The sequence below is a fragment of the Lichenostomus cassidix genome, chromosome 8 (assembly GCF_008360975.1).
Source record: "Lichenostomus cassidix isolate B80296 chromosome 8, HeHo_3.0, whole genome shotgun sequence".
Classification (NCBI taxonomy): Eukaryota; Metazoa; Chordata; class Aves; order Passeriformes; family Meliphagidae; genus Lichenostomus; species Lichenostomus cassidix.
The window spans coordinates 20,033,426-20,053,983 of NC_139489.1; the positions used below are offsets into that span (position 1 = coordinate 20,033,426).

General features: G+C 42.4%; 1 protein-coding gene across 10 annotated transcripts in view; it reads left to right on the forward strand.

Annotated features, from left to right (window-relative positions):
- NTNG1 (netrin G1) overlaps positions 1-20,558 on the forward strand; it is a 157,477-nt gene that overhangs the window by 62,871 nt on the left and 74,048 nt on the right. For all 10 annotated transcript variants that reach the window (XM_085068236.1, XM_085068241.1, XM_085068234.1 and 7 more), the window contains exon 3: positions 2,840-3,480. In XM_085068236.1, coding sequence (XP_084924362.1) covers positions 2,840-3,480 — 641 coding nt within the window. The remainder of the gene's footprint in view (positions 1-2,839; positions 3,481-20,558) is intronic.

A 20,558-nucleotide genomic window follows, 5' to 3' on the forward strand; every position in this document is an offset into this window, starting at 1 on the left:
CACAGGTTATTTGGGTGTCATCAAATCATTCACCTCTTAGAAGAGGATTCTGTGCCATAAAATGAAAAGAATAATTCAGTTTACTGGGGACGATATGCCTGAAGCTTTTATTAGGATTCTCTTTTGCAGTGATGTCCTTACCCTAGTGTTTCAGTGGCAGGTTGTGCCCCCACTGTTACCACTGGTAAGAGTGTCAGGTGCAGGACAGCACTGTGATTCTGACCTATTTCTCATAATATTCTCATCTTTCCTCAAAAGCCTTGTGCACAGAGTTGTAGGCTACATTTCAGTTGCAAGCTAGGGCTACCAGCTCTCAATGTCCAACACTATTCACATTAGCTTGTGAGGTGTTTTTAGAGCCCCCTCTCCCAGTTATTATCTGATTCTGTTGGCACCTCAGCTTTTGCTAAAAAGCAAAAGATAAAAGGCAAAAGGAGTAAAATGAATCAACAAATATACAGAAGGAAGCACTACATCCCATCCAAGCTGGGTTACCTACTGGAAGTCATAAAACATGCTTCCTCCAGCATCCAGGGACTAGCAGATCAGAGTGGCTTTAGTTTTTAGCACGAAGAATCACAACACACTCAGTGGTTGATTGTGGAGCAGGAAAATAAAGCCATCCCTCAGCAGTGCTTGATGCACCTGTCTGGCTACATGGGAGCATTTATTTGCTGGGTTTTGATACCTGCCACTTCCCAGTGTAGTTGCTTTTACCAAAGCATAATGCATATAGGTTATAGGTACCCAGATATAAGTGACCTGATTTTTCTGGGCAACCTCAGACAGGTTTGATTTATACAATCTGAGCATTTTCTGATAAATTGATGTTTACATTTAGTCAAAGGGTCTGGAACCGTACAGATTTCACAATATGTTTATATTCCCTGAGGAAAATAGGCCTGTGTAAGTAAGCAAATTCTGGCATTTGTGTCTGATATATTAAATGGAGCTTATACATTAAAAAATTCTGTCTTTTCTCTCTTCTGCTTGAAACTTCCTTTTAATTTTCACTGTTTTATTCAAAAGGAAGGCATAGAAATAGCAACCATGAGCTTGAAATCAGAGCTGTAACAGACTTATTATAGACAATATTTTGTAGAGTATTTCCAGTTACAGCTGCATGCTTTGAAGCTATCAGTGTAACAAGCAGCATGCTGGTTTTGAAATAACCCTTTTTGTTGTCTTGTAGTTTTTTTTCCTAACTTCCAGTCCCAGTGAATTGTTGTCAGTTTTAGCATTCAGCTGTATTAACAAGAAAGACAGAGAAAGAAAATAGTATTTCCCAGCCCAGGTAAGAGCAGGTTGCCAGTAGGGAGGTCAAAGTGAGTGCAGAAGTTCTTTTGCTTGTGTTTTGTGGAGTATGCCAAGGAGCAGAGCAGTGGCCAAGGTGGAAGCTCATTTGTGCTCAAGGTGGAAACCCATTTTCTTCCACACTGGATGGCATTGAGTCGCTTCATTGTCCTCAGGCTTTGAGATGGAGACAAGTATAACTGTAATTATAAGAAAAGAAAAGGTTGATCATCATACTGGGGCTTGTTCTCTTTTCAGGCTTCAGGGAACTCTGATTAATGACAATAACAGCTACATTTATGACCTCCTCGAGCTCCGCTAGGTACAGGCACGTGCATATTTTCCCCCAGCAGTGCTGACTGCCAGGGAATAGAGGCTTCTTCCACAATCCCTCCTGTCAGGCAGAGGGAAGGATACAGAGCAGCAGTTGCTCTCTGGAACAAACACAGAATGAACAAGTAGCAAAATACTAATGTACTGTTGAAAGCTGAAATTAGATATACGTGATTCAGTGCAGCCTACAGGATCTGATATCTTGGCAATTGCTGCAAGATATCCCCAATCTGCAGACAAAATAGCCTTTGTGAAGAACCAGAAGATTGTAGTGAAAGTTAATGCATCAAAAGGCCAGAAAGAGAATAATTCACTTTCACCTTGCTACAGAGGACAAGCAGCAGTAAAAGCTGTGCACTATTGGCAAGCTTTTTTTTGTTGCTGTTTTTAACTCAACCCTCAGTTCAGAGCTCCAGCCACCTCGGCAGTGTTCCAGCTGGAGCCACTGACATCTCCCACCTAATCAAGTGCTGGATTATCTTGTCCTGATAAATTGAACCTGGTGCCTCATGAAAAGTCTTTTCTGAAGTACTTTGGTACCCTTTAATAAGATGGCAGATACCTGAATCAAGCCCCAGAGCTGACAGAGCACTGTTTTTCTAATGGCTTTTGGTTGCAAGTGTAAATGTTTTAAGGCAAGGTGGTGTTGAGCTGGGAGCACAGTTAAGCATGAGAAATTTCTCACCTGGGTGAAAGGAAACTTGAAAGTGTACTGAATACTGGCTCGTACTTAGTACACACAGGCTGCACTGCTATCAAAATACACTTGCCCTAAAAATTAGTTCTCTTTGGGCAGAGCTCTGAGGAACATACTTGTTTCAAAAAGAAATTCTCTTTGGCTGCTGCATCTTTCCAAGAAGAATTGGAGTTACTGAGCTATTAGAAACTTGCACACTGTTCTCAGTCTTTTGTGATTCAGTCCCTCCCTGGTCTGACTTGTTCAGGGTAAATAAACTTTTTTGCTTCTTTAACATATACTAAGAAAAATGTTTATATTACAGAAGCAAGGGTGCTCTCTATATTGTGTTTTTACATTTACTTTAGCAGGTAAAACAGCCAGGATAATACACATTAAGATAAAGGTATTTCTTGCATGCATTTGGTTTTTTCTTTCTTGGCTTCCCTCCTGCAGAAAAGCAGTTCTCAGTCAAGAAATGTCTTACATGTCACACCTCTATGGTGCCCTTTGTAACACTGCTTTCCTCTTTTCCAGGGGAATCCCTACATGTGCAATAATGAATGTGATGCGAGTACCCAAGAACTGGCTCATCCTCCAGAACTGATGTTCGATCTGGAAGGAAGACATCCCTCCACATTTTGGCAGTCCACAACTTGGAAGGACTATCCAAAGCCTCTTCATGTTAATATTACCCTCTCCTGGAACAAAACCATTGAGCTTACAGATAACATAGTTATCACCTTTGAATCTGGCCGTCCAGACCAAATGATCCTGGAGAAATCACTCGACTATGGACGAACATGGCAGCCCTACCAATACTATGCCACAGACTGCTTAGATGCTTTTCACATGGATCCAAAATCAGTGAGGGATTTATCACAGCACACAGTCCTAGAAATCATTTGCACAGAGGAATACTCTACTGGATACATGACAAATAGTAAAATAATCCACTTTGAAATCAAAGATAGATTTGCTTTTTTTGCTGGACCTCGGCTTCATAACATGGCTTCTCTTTATGGCCAGCTTGACACCACCAAGAAGTTAAGAGATTTCTTTACCATCACAGATCTGAGGATAAGACTGCTTAGGCCAGCAACTGGTGAAATATATGTAGATGAGCAACACCTGGCACGCTACTTTTATGCAATTTCAGACATAAGGGTATATGGAAGGTAAGAGAATATATAACTTTAGAAACAGGCATGTGTGTTTGATTTGAGTAGTTATTCAAAAGCCCTTATTTCCCTTAACAAGATGACATTTCCTGCCAATATTCTTTGGAAATCTGGCTCAGCTGAAGGCCATTGCTGTCACATCAGAAGTTTCTGACTCAGCGGCACAATGTCTGGGTGTTTGCTGGCACTCGCCTTGGATCTTCAGCCCTGGGTCTCACAGGCAGGATGGCACTGCTTCATACATTGGCTCAGGAATTCTCCCTAGCAGAGGGACAATTTCTTCTCCTATGTAATTGGAGTCTGACCCAGTGGCAGTTAACCAAAAACAGAGATTCTGTTTTATCATTTGACTTTTCCAGGCCTTTAATGTAAGCTGTGATTGGTACTGCAGCCCTTGCACAAACCCTTCCCACTAGGTCTGGCTGTGAACAAGGAAAGCAGCAGAGATTAGAGTCCTTTCCTTGTACTTTAATTAGCTCTGAAATGCAGAGGAGCTGAATTAAAATGGAAAAAAACCAAACAGAGTTTTAGAGAGACTGATTTGAATATAACAAAGATGATTATTCAGCCAGGTTCAAGACAAATGGTTCCCTCCAGGGCAAGTGGTGGTTGGTATTAGGTGCTGTAGTCTCAAAAATAAAAACTGCTGTGACATTTCTATCGGGAAATTTTATTTGCAACTCAAACTAGCAATTGACTGGTGCCTTCAAGCAGGAGGATGATCCCTTTGCATGTGTTTTGGATGCCAATTTGTTCAGAATAAATAAATGGGATCATCTATATTAGCAATTCACTCATCACTCTAATTACCTTTTCTTCCTTCTCTGTTTCTCCTACAGAGAGTTTAAGACTTCCTTTTTAACAAACTTTTCTTTAAGAGAATCTAAGTATCAAAACAAACAGAAAAGCTAATCTATTTTGGAAGGCCAGGGTCCTTCTGAGACCCAGAACTGAGTGAAAAAAAATAGCAACAGTGATTATATAAAACAGTGCTATTTTTTTATTATTCCTGTAGTGGAAAAAAACCCCATCAAAATACATTTCTTAGGACCATAGCTTTAACATGCAGTTATTGTCTTCTGTGTCCACACCTAATATATATCCCTACCTAACAGAGCTACTAATCTAACATTTGAAAGTTTAAGATAAATGTTGCTGGTTTAAGAATTCTTCTTGCAATGCTAATTAGTTACATTGTAAATTATTTTTCAGAAGTCTCTTGGGAGAGCTAAGTGGATCATGAACAGCTTAAGATACTCATTTGAAATAGTTTGGTAAAATTAGCCTCAGTATAAAAAAATAACACCTATTTATTTAATGTGTATCCTTTCTCCACTGGGCTCCACACAGGTTAGCTCTACTGAGGCATCATATCAAAGCTCAGGATTTGTAGGTCCCTAGGCTTTAAGAAAAGCCTGTTCCCCATCTGAAAACCCATTTGGAGCTTAGTCTGACTTCAATTAGATTATCATTACTTTATCAAAGAAAGCATCTGAAGGATTAAAAAAGAGTGCATTGCATGCAAATTAGAACCAGAAACCTTCTGAGCACATCTGGGGCTTGCGAATCTTGTGAAAAATTATCTATAGAAATGAAGCGTGACTGTACAGAGAAATTATCTGATGCTGACGCTTGTTGTCTAAATGCTGCAGTAATTGGACACATGCTTTAAAGAAGTATCTGATGTGTAATAGTACCTCACTAGATAAGATTCGTGTGAATTCTTATCACTTTTCTGCTAATGAGAAGAACAGCTCTCTTGGGATTTGGTGCCATTTCCTTCAATACCTAGGGAGCCTTCCTTGTTTGTCTTTAGGGCTTGCTTGCTGCTGAGTAGCTGTGGGGCTGCAATACACAGCCCCTGCTTGCACCAAATGTAGCTTGCAATACATCCACTGTTACCTAGTTTTAGGTATTTTTTGTCTCCTCCAGAAAGCTTATGGCCTCTTCTCTCCAGAGGTTCCCAATCAACATTCCTAGCATGTGCCCTGGCATGCCCTGAGCATGGGACCCAGTGGAGGGAAGCAAGGGTTACCCAGGTAGTTGTGCCACTGTTTCCAATTTAGCTGAGCTTTCCAGCTCTTGCTCCATAATTTAGGATGTTAACCAGAAATTGTAACACAATTATTTTATTTTGCTACCAAGTTTCACGTTCTGGGCTTTGAGACCCAGCTATATATATAAATTTGGTAAAACTAGACTAGATTATTCCATGAAGACAGGATACAAAGGGAGGTGGCTAAGGAGCTTGACACGAAGTGGATGAGGGATGCTAGCAGACACACTTTAAAGCTAGTCCTTTTTCTGAAAAGCACAACCTGTAGGTTAAGTATAGTTAAAATCACCAAAGCTCATAATAGCAGATTTCTAAAGGCAGCATAAAATGTCATTTGTTTCATATTGTGTTTTAAGAATCAATGACAGTGAAAAGCATCTATCTTAAAGCCCCTGTGTTAAACATACAGGATACTGGGGTGGTTAATACTTCACAATGAATTATGGGTAGGAGATTTGCCAACTTAATAGAGGGTTTGTTTGACATTGCTTTGCATTTTGGTGTGAAATAAGCCTGATATATGCTGCATTAGAGATGGAAACCTGTGTACTCTCGATGAATGCCTTCCCTCCTCTATTACCACCTGTTTATTCTTCTTCAATTTACCACTTCCATTGTGTATTTATTAAGGTGATGAAAGAAAAAGGAAATGTGGCTGTTAGCAACTTCAGCAACCCCATTGTGCTCACATTATTCAAGAAACCTAATAATCCACGTGAACTAATTCTGGCTTACTGATGGTCTGCTTCACTAAATCAGGGTGATTTTTTCTAGTGAATAATGGACGATGCACTGTGGCAGCACCTTAATTAAAGAGAGCCTCTCTTATTCTTGATCTTATTTTAATTTACAGGGTAATACTACAATAATATCACTAATGGAAGGTACATTAAAGGGCATAAAGTAGCATTAACTGTATTAAATTATGGCACTTGTGTTAATTAACTGCTGAAGCAAGATGGTCCTAACAGCTAGAAAGGTCGACTAATGCATAAATAAAGTCTTCTGGGATGGGAAGGTAAGAAAGAGCAGACATTTTCCCCTCGTCTGGCCTTGCTTCAGAGGATCAGAGGGTTTCCTGTGCTGCAACTTCAGGAAGGTTTTTCTCACTATGCTGCCTGCAGAGTTGGCCTGAGCTGTCTGCAGGCTCTGCCTGTCTTTAATTCCACATGAAGGACAGTCCTGGCAGTAAGCAGTGAGGTACAGCTCCCATTTTTAAACTTATTTTCGTAGGAGAAGTTCACTAAAATACTGATAATAATTCCTTTGAAGTCAAGCTAAAGGTTCCTAGCAGATTTTGGATCAGACTGCTGAAGGTTTAACCATGTTAATTTTAAAGTATTTTTGCTCTGTTATATTGTCAGTGACATGTACATTTATACACTGTAAATTAACTGTAATTCAGGATGCTTGTAAAAAAACATGATCCCAGTGGGTAACAGAATGACTAACTGGGTAAAACAAAGGCTCTTATTGCTTTTGAATTATTAGGTTTTGATCTAAGAGCCAAAAGTTTCTTTCTGACACCAGAATATCCAGTCTCTGCACAATGTTATTAAGCCCTTTGGAATTTATTTTTATACCCTTCTCGCCTTGAAGCTTCTGTATTTAAGCCCCAGGGTTTTCTGACCGCATCTCAGCTGCAGTTGCAGTTCCAGCTGCAATAGAACCCTCTAACTCACAGTATGCAAATGAAAAGTAACCTCAGTTTTAACACTTCCTTGCTCTCACATTATCTCTGCTAAATTTAAATCCATCTCAGCATCTGCATAAATTACTCTGAAGGAAAATATATTTGCTACTTAGGGGGTTGGGGCTTCTTTGTCTTCTTAGTGAGCCCACCCCTCCTGCCAGCTGTGAGCCTGAAACACCCCTGAGGCTGTGGTGGCTTTGGGGTGGCTGAGAGCCCTTGCCCTGAGCGGGAGCACTCACTGCAGCTTCAGGCAGGCACTTCCACCAGGGAGGATGGGCTCTACTGGGTCCCATCCTCTGGCTTGTTCTGCAGATCTACTCTATGGATGGATTAATTGGAGTAATTGTATATTACTCTGTCATACAGTTGTCAGTGCTATAATAATGTCCCTCTGTCATTTACCCAAAAGTGGAGCTTTGCCCTAGGGAAGTGATAGTATACAGAAATGCTGTACTTTTATTTATAATAGAAAATGTTTTCATTGATGTTCAGCTCAGAACCAGACCATAAATATTAAGATATGTAGGCTTCAAGCTTTTAAGGAGACAACTGAATACCATTCTTGACTCCAGAATTTATTTACCATACTTGAATACTCTTTGTTTTACAGGAACACTTGCATAAGCAGCTTTTTTCCTTTGAGATTTTCACTAGTATTTGGAGGGAATCTAGCAGTTTCTCTGATTAAATTATAATCTCATTAGAGAACAAGAAAGAAAAAGAAGCATATGTATTTAAGAGCACATCAATTTATCTGTAACTCCCAAGTGCAATTTGCTTTTTTAATATATCTACTGTAATATGTCACTAAGGAAAATGGTCCTTAATTTTCTGTAAGCACATCTGGGATCATCAGGAATTGAAAAAATTAAACAGTCACAATGTTTATTCACACATGAGCAACCTCTAGGGACTTACTCAGTACAGGCGTCCTGGTGGGTTTTACTCCTACCTATGTTCAGATAATACTGATTTCCACCCTGCATCCTGGTGACACAAATCCTGTCCATCAACTCAGTGTGGCCTCAGTCACAGTGGCTGGAAGGGGAGCAGAGCAGTGGAGTCTGAATGCTGTCAAGGACTCTCATTCTGCTACATGCTTTTGAAATTAGTGAGTTTAAATCACCAGGTTTCACTCATCACTTTTGCTCATTAGCGTCGGGTCATCTTTTCTTGGCCCATTTTGCAAGATACCAAGTATTTCCATAGGGATCTCCCCCAGCTGTCTTTCAAGGAAGCTCAGGATCGCGCAGGATCAGTGTGTTTGAAGAGAGGCACCAAGTCCTTTTGTACTACAATTCATTTTGCCATTGGATATTAAAGGAATAGAGATAAAAATTCTGATGAAAGAAATGAGGATTTTTCTTTCTGTATTGCTTTGTATGCTGAAAAGCAATCGAAAGAGCCTTGCTGAATAAATTCAGTGGCTCCAATAGCTTGCAGAAACTTCCTTTCCTTTAAGCTTTTCATTTGAAAAGAGTGCAATTTAATGCAAACAATGAAATAAGCTTAAGGATCTCCTGTATCACATATGCAGATGATTCCTGGCACAGGGCTGTCCTTCTGGTTGAAGCAAAAGCTGGAGTGGTACAACATACTATCACATTAAAAAGTTGAAAAATTTCCAACTATTTCACAAGTAATAGGAGCTACCCACTTTTAGGTGTGGATTTGTTTGCGATTTTTTTTAAGTTTGCATTCTGCTCCTTTCCATGGGCACCAGTGTGGTGGTGTTGCCTGCCATTAGTTTTGTCTATCTCAGTACCTAATCACATGTGATTAGGAGCTGAATTTTCCTGGACACTTCTCTGTGTGTGAAGTGCTTCAGAAAGCAGTAGCTGAACCCAAAATATCCCTGTACTTTCTCTTGACATAGGTGACATTTCTCTCTCTGCCTCTCTCTCTGTTAATATTTTTTTTTGGTAGCTGTAATACATAACCCATCATTCAGCTGTGATCTAGGGAAATACTTGAAAGTAAGAGAGTTAGCTCCGCTGCTTTTCCTCTCATTTCCCTTTAGAACAGTGCCTTTATGCTCTGTATCACTCCTTATATAAGAAGTATTGAAACAAGAGACCAGTCCTGATATTAGTTTAAGATGCCATCCTGTAAATCAGGAGTAATTTGAATGAAGTTACCCATAGTAACCCATGGAGTTTCAAATGCATGTAGGAGGAATGAGGGAAAACAAGTGATGGAAAGGAAGGAAGGACAGAAGGAACAGAAGAATAAAAAAGGAGGGAGGGATGACAGAAGTAAGAATGCTTTCCCAGCTTCTGTTGAGAAAAATGAGAAAAAAGCCACACCTCTGAGTCTTTCCAGCCTGTCTCATCTCTGATAGATCTGGTGTAAAGCAGCCAGTTCTGTTAAGTCCAGTGATACAATCACATATTGAGAAACTAGAAAGTGAATTAGTAAAGGTCAGGGTCTAATAGTATCATTATGTGGGGTCTGTGAGACCCTTCCTACCATTCCCTCTGGAGTCCACCTCTGGGATTGATGTGCCTCAGCAGTACTGGTGACCCATGCACAAAGGGAATCATCACAGTCCCTACTTGATCACAGCAGGCTGTAGTGAAAAATCCTCAGTAAAACACAGGTGAAGCGTATTGTAACTGGGCTGAACTACAGGGTAAGTTTTTAACACTGCTGTAATTCAGTTCTCATAGATTGTCATTGAAAAGTAAGGAAAGAGCTACAGGAACAAGTGGCAAGGCTGTGATTTTAGCCGGCAGCAATACAGTCAGGGAAAAGGAGACACTGCAGGTCATATTCCCAAGAGAAAGTCTGGCTGCTGACGTATTCAGGAAAGCATAATGCTGGCTGCAGCCCTGTGCAGGAGAATGGGCCGCGTCCTGGGAGATTTGTGGGGTATGGTAGAAATGAAAGGATGCTGAATAGCAAGAGGTGTCCTAATAACATTAGGAGGGAGCAGGAACTGCTGAACTTCTTGATATACTACCACTCCTGAGTGAGACCACCTGTAATTTTTGCAGCATACTGAATCCTTGGTGCCTTAGAGTCAGTCTGTCAACAGCATCTGGTTGCTCACACAACAGTTCATCCAGACTTTTACGCTGCAAATGCTGCTGTTCTCTGGAGTAACACAGCTGCACTTCACAAACAATTATTCTGACATCCCTGGCATGGTGGCCACCATTTTAAAATAAGCCAAAAAGTAAACAAAAACCGTTTCAGGATAAGGCAGATAATCCATAGCTTCATACTGTAGGTTACATCCAGTCAGGCCTTGGGACGTACCATGGATAATGTGACACGTGGTACATACACCTGCCCATGTTGTAGTTGTGGAGGGCAGGTTTCTAAAGTTATGCTCTTCCTTTGAACACTTCAGTCTATCTTCTGACTTTGAGGTTCGTGTAAATGTCAATAGTTGTCTGCTTCTTCCCTGCAAACTCCCTTGAAGACCTTGCGATTCTTTCATTTTCTCTCTTAAATCCATTTTTATGGTTGCTCTGAGTGTCTTTCCTCTCTGCCAAGCAGCATTCCCACTTTCACCCTCTCCAGATGTGTGTTGTCCTGTATTATGAGCCAATATCTGATATATTAAGATTTATGAAGTACTTTGAAATACACTTAAGAAGGATTGGTAGAGAATCACAATGGATTGTTATAATCTGTCCTCTGTGCACCATCATTCATAACATAGGCATGTAAGGGAGTGCTGGTAGAAATGTTAATGATACCAATACTGTCCCAATGGTAAAGTGACATGGTGGTTCACGTTTAACTGTCACCAATATTTCTGTTACACCACACATTAAATCTATTAACAACCAAGAAGATAAAATTTTGTTACAATAAGGACATATACATTGAGATATGCATCTTCACACTCAACTAATTAGTTACCATCGACTGTTTTCACTTTGCTCGGTGACATGTGGTATATAAATCATTACAATATGTTAAATGCAAATGGTTGGTAATAGGGTAACCATCTGCTCACCGTTGGAAAGTTAGCAGAGGAATATAGTAAGCTGTACTTCTAGTAACGATGCTAAACTCACATCCCTGAAATACCAAATATCTAAAAACAGCTGCCTCCACTAATGCCTACATTGGTAATACATCTTTTACCCTTTTCATTTTCAGAAGAAAACCACATATTGTAAGAGGTAATTTTGTTCTTCAGCTTGAACTTGATTTCAAGGCTAGAGTCTGTAACAGCAATGTGAACCACCATATTGCAGAGCCTGATCTTTTTCTTATATTGTGTTGAGTGCTTTTGAACAGCCAATAAATAATCAGGCTGCGCACTTTTCTCAGGACATCTTTTCATCCACAAATATAATTAAACCCTCTCCCTGCCCTAACCCCTGCAGCCAGGCCCTTTTTCAGGAACGACATTATTTTGTAAGTGATAGATAGGTGGCACATTGCTGTCTGGTAACGTATTACACTAGAGACCATCAAAGGGTGCCTGCCATCTAATAACCTCCCATGCCCTATGAGCATTAAAGATCACCACTGCAAAGACGGATCAATTATTTTGCCACAGACATATATTATCAGGGCTGTCACATACCTTCGTAATGAGCTTTCCTAGATACCCAAGCGACAAAGTAATGCATTGGAAAATTAGTAGTGGGACAAGAGTGAAGGACTGCCTGCCAAATTTGAGGCTGTGCCTTCAAGCCAGAGCAGCTCCTTCAGTCCTTACCCATTCAGTCATCTGCTGGTCAGGGTCACTATCACAGTGCTGACATGCTGGCTCCCCCATCAGTAATATATTGCACTATCACCTATCAGAGAGATTAATATGTTCCTGTATTGAATTCCCAAGATGTGTCTCTCAGCATTAAAGAAGCTGAGGAATTAATTTGGCTTCCACTGTGTGAAAGGAAAAGAAGTTTGTGATTTCATCAAAGTCAGATGCTAGTGCTGCTGTGGCTTGCTCAGACCACGTTGGGAGCAAGGATTGGTGTTTGTTCAGGTTACATCTGCGATGGCAGTGTCTGATTTAAGACTGTGCTTCCAGGGAAGCACCTGCAGGGGAAGAGGCTGCAGGAGAGCTCATTAGCCTGGCAGTGTCTGAGTCCCAGAATGAATTACAGAATAAGATGTGTGGTCTACAGGGTCTCAAAAAGCTGTGGCTTTGTGTAGGTGTGCTGTCCTGCAAAGCTTTCCAAGTTTAAAAAAACGTTACGAGAAGACTTTTTGTGCTAACACATTTTCCTTTGTTGCCTTGCAAGAAAAGAAGCACTGAAGGCTGCTCGTGTTTGGTGACTCCATTTTGATTCACAGTGAACACTTGCCTGTTTCAAAATGGGGTGGCTGCACTTTAAAGTTATCTGGAGCATTTATAGTCAGAGATGTTGTGATGAGCAGCACTTTATAATACCTCAAAGGCATGGTGCCAGGGCTGGGAATTTGATAAGCTGAGGTCCTGAATTGGATTCCAGCAATGGTCACAAGTTTTAGGAAGCTCTCATTTGAAATTGCAAGCAGAGGAAAAACAGGATTCTTTCTCTTTAATTACATTAGTTTTATTGAACTGAAGCATTGCTTCAGTTCCCAGAACACTTTATATATATTTTAATGCAAGTTACCAGAGACAGAATGGTTGCAGGACCGTTTATTGTTTCTGACTTTTATATGTGGTAAAACAGATTTTACTTATTTTCTCCTTTAACTCTCTTATGCATTAAGGATTTTTAGATGTCGGGATGGTGTTTACTGAAGTTGTCATAACCATAGTAATTTAACTTCTTTGATTTGGTAATGCTTGTATAGTGCTTTTGTTTAGGTCTGTGCAGAAAAGCCAATCCAAAGCACATGAACATGCACTGGAGTCCAGGAAACTCGGGGTGCCTTTTGTGCAGGGGAGGAGACATTAAATTCATTCCCTAAGTAGCTGATCTTTTTAATTTGCTTTAGATTTTTCTTGTATTTATTGAACTGTGGGCTGTTTCTTTCCTTAGATAGAACTAGAGTCGTTGATTTTGCCATGTAAGCACAACCATGAATTTACTTGAATATTTTTTCTAAAAAATTTCCATTTCTGCCCCCCAGTTAGAGCACAGCAGGTCCCACAACCTTCTGCTCCTCTGGGGGAGTGGAGACGGCAGAACAGGGAGCAGCAGTGGCAGTTGGGATGGGACAGAGCTGCAGTATGACAAGGCATCTGTTTTGTCAGTGACCCACTTCAGGAAATCCTCCTTCCCTCCTCCCACACCCCGTGTACCTCCAGCTGCTCATTTCTCACTGTCTTTGTTTCTCTTTTCCGTGATGTGATCATCACTCCTTTAGTTGTAGCACATGGGGAGTCACTGCCCGTGTGGCTCAAAGAGGGAATAGAAACCTTCAGGAGGAACATCAAAATTCACAATAAAAAACTAAACCTATTATACTTTGTCAATGCAGAAAATTGCTTATCATTTAACAAGCTTCATTAAAGATCCTGTATTTATGGAACCATGCCTTCCTTCCTTTGAGTGCCCCTGAAATAATTTTTGCAGCAGGACAGTGTCCTAGGTTGCAATATTGATGTAGTTAAGTATTCTATTACCACCAGCTGTGGGCCATTAGCTGCTATCACCCACTCCGGATGACAGGCAATGAGCCATCCGTTAGCTATTATCACTTGCTAACAACCCACCCCGCATGACAGGCAATAGGCCATCAAGGACCCACCGTGTGACTCATAGACTTATCTCATCCCATTGTGAGATGCTCTGCCGAGGAGGGAAGAACCAGGTGTTCCCACCTGGATATAACCTAGCCTTAAAACTGCCTGAACTAGCCCTGTCTACTGGGTTCCCAGAAGACCAGAGCTACTACTAGATCTTCAGCTGGAGACTAAACCTTCACAAGGTCACCGCTTCAACTAGACTACTTCAGTTAAACTGCTACTACCACCCTAACAGGGTGTTAGGTTGTATCTGACTTTGTCAGTGCTTTTCCTTGTATTATTTCACTTATTTTTAATTTCAATCTTAACTTGTAATCTCCCACTAGTTTGTTTTCAAACCAAGACATATTTTGGCGCCCAACGTGGGGCACGACCTGGGGAAACTCAGAAATCCTATCACCATGATGCTCAGCTTATCTATATGGGTACTGTATCTCGCTCTCTATATTTTTCCTCAAATGGGATACTATCTGCCTGTCATATTGCTCCTGTTGCGACCAGGGAATGGCATGAGAATTGCTCTATTGGTTTATTATGCCTATGGCATGGTTACCTGTGAGGCAATGAACACCATTCGTTATATATATTCAACTTTGTCTGCCTGGCCTAACCTGAGCTGCTTCGTCTGGGACCTCCTCAGCAATCGCACCCAGCCTCTGGGGCTAGGAAGAGAGAGCGGTTTCTTCCAACATTTCAGGTCAGGCACGGCTGTCCTTGACAATATCGAGTTCTCCCTGGATGCTAAGGATGGCATAATCTTCCTGTCAGTTCTGTTTTCTTTTTTCTCTGCGACCAGCACCGTGTACCTCATGCTGAAGATCAGAACAATATTTTGTCTTCTTGAAGAGGAGAAACAAAGCAAATCAGAACAGCCAAAGCCCGTAGCAGTTGCCCCCGTCCAGAAAAAGAAATCAAAGAGCAAATCAGTCCGCATAGCGACTGATGGGGATGCGGCAGGACCATCCCACCAAGCAGAAGAGACAGAGCCGGAGATCATCACTCGCTCTCTATCCCTGGGGGAGCTGCGAGACCTACGGAGGGAATTCACCCGGCAGGCGAACGAGTCCATCCTGACCTGGCTGCTCCGCATCTGGGACGCCGCAGCTAATGACACCATTCTAGATAGAAGTGAGGCCAGGCAACTGGGATCCCTGTCCCAAGATGTGGTTATTGACCAGGGGATTGGGAGAACCCAGGAAACTCTCAGCCTCTGGCGACGATTGCTGGCGAGTGTACGGGACAGATACCTCTGCAAAGAAGACCTCCAGATGCACCAGAGAAAATGGAACACAATAGAACAAGGTATCCGATGCCTAAGGGAATTGGCCGTACTAGAGATCATTTTCTCAGACAACGAGAGATTCCCCAAGAGCCCAGATAACGTCCAGTGCACTTCACAAATGTAGCTAAGATTCGCGCGGCTCGGACCAGAGATATACTCTCGTTACCTGGCAACACTACAGTGGAGAGAAGGTGAAGACCAGGTGGGCGTGTTAACAAACAAACTGAGAATTTATGAGGACACTGTCACCGCTCCACTACGTACCCAGGTCTCATCAGTGAAAACAAACCTGGCCGAGCAAGTCCGGAGCTTGATTGAAGAGAATCAGAAACTAAGGAAAGAGCTCAAAGAAGGATTTTTCCATGCCACACCAAAACCAACCCGAGTCTCTGCCATCAGGAGCAGACGTCCCCCAGCCAAGGAAAGAAGACAAACTCCACGACGTGACCTCTGGTTTTTCCTTCAAGAGCATGGGGAAGACATGAGAAAATGAGATAAGAAACCCACCTCCTCCTTAGCAGCCCGGGTACGTAAATTGAAAAAAGAAACATCCACTTCAAGAGGCTCACCTAGGTACAACACTGCCCCGGTCTCTTGTGGACAGAACCCCCGACAGAATAGAAGTGATAATATGACTGATCCTCTTAAAGGGACCTCAGGAACACATTTACAGGAGAAGAACATCGTGCACCAAAAACAAAATTAGAGGAGCCCTGCCTCTAGCCAGGTAGAGGAAAGGGATAATCGGATCTATTGGACTGTGTGGATCCGATAGCCTGGCACGTCTGACCCACAAAGATACACGGCTTTGGTTGACACCAGCGCTCAGTGCACCCTGATGCCATCCAGGTATGTGGGGACCGAATCCATTTCTATTTCTAGAGTGACAGGAAGATCCCAGCAGCTGACTGTACTAGAAGCTGAAGTGAGTTTAACTGGAAATGGGTGGCAGAAACACCCCATTGTGACTAGTCCAGACGCCCCATGCATCCTCGACATAGATTATCTCAAGAGTAGATATTTCAAAGACCCGAAGAAACATCGCTGGGCTTTTGGGATAGCAGCTGTAGAGACAGAAGACATAAGACAACTGAATAGCCTGCCTGGTCTCTCAGACAACCCATCTGCTGTAGGACTACTGAGAATTGAAGAACAGCGAATACCAATTGCTACAGCAACAGTGCATCGCCGGCAATACCGCACTAACAGAAACTCTGTAGCCCCCATCCATAAGATGATTCGAGAACTGGAAAGCCAAAGGGTGGTCAGCAAGGCTCACTCACCCTTTAACAGCCCTATATGGCCGGTGCGTAAGTCCAGTGAAGAATGGAAACTGACGGTAGATTACCGTAACCTGAATGAAGTCACACCACCACTGAGTGCTGCTGTACCCGACATGTTGGAACTTCAGTATGAGCTAGAATCCAAAGCAGCAAAGTGGTATGCGACCATTGACATTGCCAACGCCTTTTTCTCCATTCCTCTGGCAGCAGAGTGCAGGCCTCAGTTTGCTTTCACCTAGAGAGGTGTGCAGTACACGTAGAACCGACTGCCCCAGGGGTAAAAGCACAGTCCCACCATCTGCCATAGACTGATCCAGGCTGCTCTAGAAAAGAGTGAGGCTCCAAAACATCTGCAGTATATTGATGACATCATTGTGTGGGGGGACACAGCAACGAAAGTATTTGAGAAAGGAGAGAAAATCATCAGAATTCTCCTAGAAGCCGGTTTCGCCATCAAGAAGAGTAAAGTCAAGAGACCTGCCCGAGAGATCCAGTTCCTGGGAGTAAAGTGGCAAGACGGACGGCGTCAGATTCCTTCTGAAGTCATCAATAAGATCATCGCGATGTCTCCACCAACCAACAAGAAGGAGACACAAGCCTTCCTAAGCGCCATAAGCTTTTGGAAAATGCACATCCCTGAGTACAGCCAGATCGTGAGTCCTCTCTACCTCATAACCCGCAAGAAAAACGATTTCCACTGGGGCCCTAAACAGCAGCAAGCCTTCACCCAGATCAAACAAGAGATCGCTCATGCGGTAGCCCTGGGACCAGTCAAGACAGAACCAGAGGTAAAGAATGTGCTTTACTCTGCAGCTGGGAGCCATGGTCTGTCCTGGAGCCTTTGGCAGAAGGTGCCTGGCGAGACCCGAGGTCAACCACTAAGATTCTAGAGTCGAAGTTACAGAGGGTCTGAAGTCAACTACACTCCCACCGAAAAAGAAATCTTGGCAGCTTACGAAGGAGTCCAAACCGCCTCAGAGGTGATCGGCACAAAAACACAACTTCTCCTTGCACCCCGACTGCCAGTGCTGGGGTGGATGTTCAAGAGAAGGGTTCCCTCTACCCACCATACCACTAATGCCACGTGGAGCAAATAGATTGCCCTCATCACACAGCGCGCCCGTATTGGAAACCCAAATCGCCCTGAGATTCTGGAAATTATAACAAACTAGCCTAAAGGTGAGACTTTTAAATTATCTTCAAAAGATACAGAAAAGCAAGTAGCACGTGCCGAGAAAGCACCCCCGTATAACGAGCTGCCAGAGAGTGAAAGACGCTATACCCTCTTCACCGATGGTTCCTGCCGAATTGTAAGCGCAGATCGGAAATAAAAAGCTGCAATATAGAGCCCCACACGACAAGCTGTACAAGCTACCGAGGAACAAAGTAGATCGAGTCAAGTCACAAAGCTTAAAGCCATCCAACTAGCTTTGGATATTGCCGAACGAGAGAAATGGCCAAGGCTCTATCTCTACACCAACTCCTGGATAGTAGCCAACGCGCTATAAAGATAGTTAGATCGCTGGAGAAAGGCTAACTGGCAGCGCAGAGGAAAACCCATCTGAGCCGCTGAAATTTAGCAAGACATCACCACCCGAGCAAAAAAGCTAACCGTGAAAGTTCAACACGTAGATGCACATATACCCAAGAGTCGGGCTAATAAAGAGCATCGTAACAACGAGCAGGTGGACCGAGCTGCCAAAGTGGAAGTGTCACAGGTAGATCTAGACTGACAGCACAAAAGAAAATTATTTCTAGCTCGTTGGGCCCATGATGCCTCTAGTCATCAAGGGAGAGATGCGACATACAGGTGAGCTCGTAACCGAGAAGTAGACTTAACCATAGACAACATCTCACAAGTCATCCACAGCTGTGAGACTTGCGCTGCAATCAAACAAGCCAAGCGAGTGAAGCCTCTGTAGTATGGTAGACGATAGTCAAAATACAGGTATGGGGAAGTATGGCAAGTTAACTACATCACACTTCCCCAAACCCACCAAGGAAAGCGCTACGTGCTGACCATAATAAAAGCAACCACAAAATGGTTAGAGACCTACCCTGTGCCTCATGCTACTGCCCGGAACACCATCTTGAGTCTAAAAAAGCAAGTCCTGTAGAAACATGGTACCCCTGAAAGAATCGAGTCTGACAATAAAACCCATTTCAAAAATAGCCTCATAAGCACCTGAGCTAGAAAACACGAAATTGAATAGATATACCACATCCCCTATCATACACCAGCTGCCGAAAAAGTTAAACAGTGCAACAGACTACTTAAAACAACTTTGAAGGCACTTGGCGGGGGAACCTTCAAAAATTGGGAACTGAACTTAGCAAAGGCCACCTGGATGGTTAACACAAAAGATTCTATCAATCGAGCCGGTCCTGCCAAGTCCGAACCTTTGCACACAGTAAATAGAGATAAAGTCCCTGTAGTACACACAAGAAGTTTTTTAAGAAAAACTGTTTAAATTAGTCCCACCTCAAGCAAAGGCAAGCCCATCCGTAGGGTTGTTTTTGCCCAAAGACCTAGTTATACTTGGTGGGTGATGCAGGCAGATGAGAAAACCCGTTGTATCCCACAAGAAGACCTTATCTTAAGTGAAAACTGTGTAGATAGTAATAGAATAAGGGGTAGATAATGTCCTAGGTTGCAATATTGATGTAGTTAAGTATTCTATTACCACCAGCTGTGGGCCATTAGCTGCTATCACCCACTCCGGATGACAGGCAATGAGCCATCCGTTAGCTATTATCACTTGCTAACAACCCACCCCGCATGACAGGCAATAGGCCATCAAAGACCCACCGTGTGACTCATAGACTTATCTCATCCCATTGTGAGATGCTCTGCCGAGGAGGGAAGAACCAGGTGTTCCCACCTGGATATAACCTAACCTTAAAACTGCCTGAACTAGCCCTGTCTACTGGGTTCCCAGAAGACCAGAGCTACTACTAAATCTTCAGCTAGAGACTAAACCTTCACAAGGTCACCGCTTCAACTAGACTACTTCAGTTAAACTGCTACTACCACCCTAACAGGGTGTTAGGTTGTATCTGACTTTGTCAGTGCTTTTCCTTATATTATTTCACTTATTTTTAATTTCAATCTTAACTTGTAATCTCCCACTAGTTTGTTTTCAAACCAAGACAGACAGCAAAACAGCAAGGAGCCAGTTACATTTTTAATCACTTGTGTCCCATAGGAATTGCAGTCTGCCAGCAAGGGCAGCTCCTTCCCCTCTGCAACACAGGAGAAGAATTAAAAGATGGGAAGCTGTGGTTTGAGAATGGTGGGTTACAGTCAGTAATGAGCTAAAGATCAAACAATCTGAATGTCATTAACTGCTAATATTCTACTACTGAAAATGTTTAACCTAATCCAGAAGCTAGATGGTAGGGGAGTTGGGGTGGGGGGAAATAAAGGGTTTCATTCCCCTTTTCCATTTGTTTTTTCCCCGAATGGTCAAGGGAGTGTGGAGAAAGAGTTGGATGAAATGAAAAGTAAAATAACATTTAAAGTAATGTTTCATTTCCCCTCTAGTGTAGATGTCTTGAAAGAAAGTTTCAACAGTGTAGAGCCCTTACACGCCCATAGCAGTTTGCGTTATTTTAACTTCTCTTCAGGTAGATCAGTTAGACGCTGCTGGAGTAACCCTCAGTGTGGTGATTCCTTCTAGCAGTAATCCTTCCAGGTGGATGACAGCAACAGCGTCCATTCTGACATGTACAAATACCTCATGCTTTGGACTTGATGCCTTTAAAATATATATCTGAACTTTTGTTCTTTAAAGATACTTAATCACTGTATTGAGAGAACATATTCTAAAATACCTCTTCTTTCCAATGCCTGCTTTTGGAGACTAATGCTGACTTTGTGGTCTATATGTTGGTTTGTTTGTTTGTTAGTGCTTCATAAAATATAGATGCTTTAAATAGGAGAGATGCGAGACAGTGATACCACGGGAATGACAAAGGGTTCTGTGCTTTGATTCCAAATGATATACTTCTAATGTTGTTCACTGATTTCCTCACTGTACAGTCATACCCAGGGTTTGACTAACAAATGCACAAGAAGTGTGTGGCTGACATTCAGCCTGCCTGTG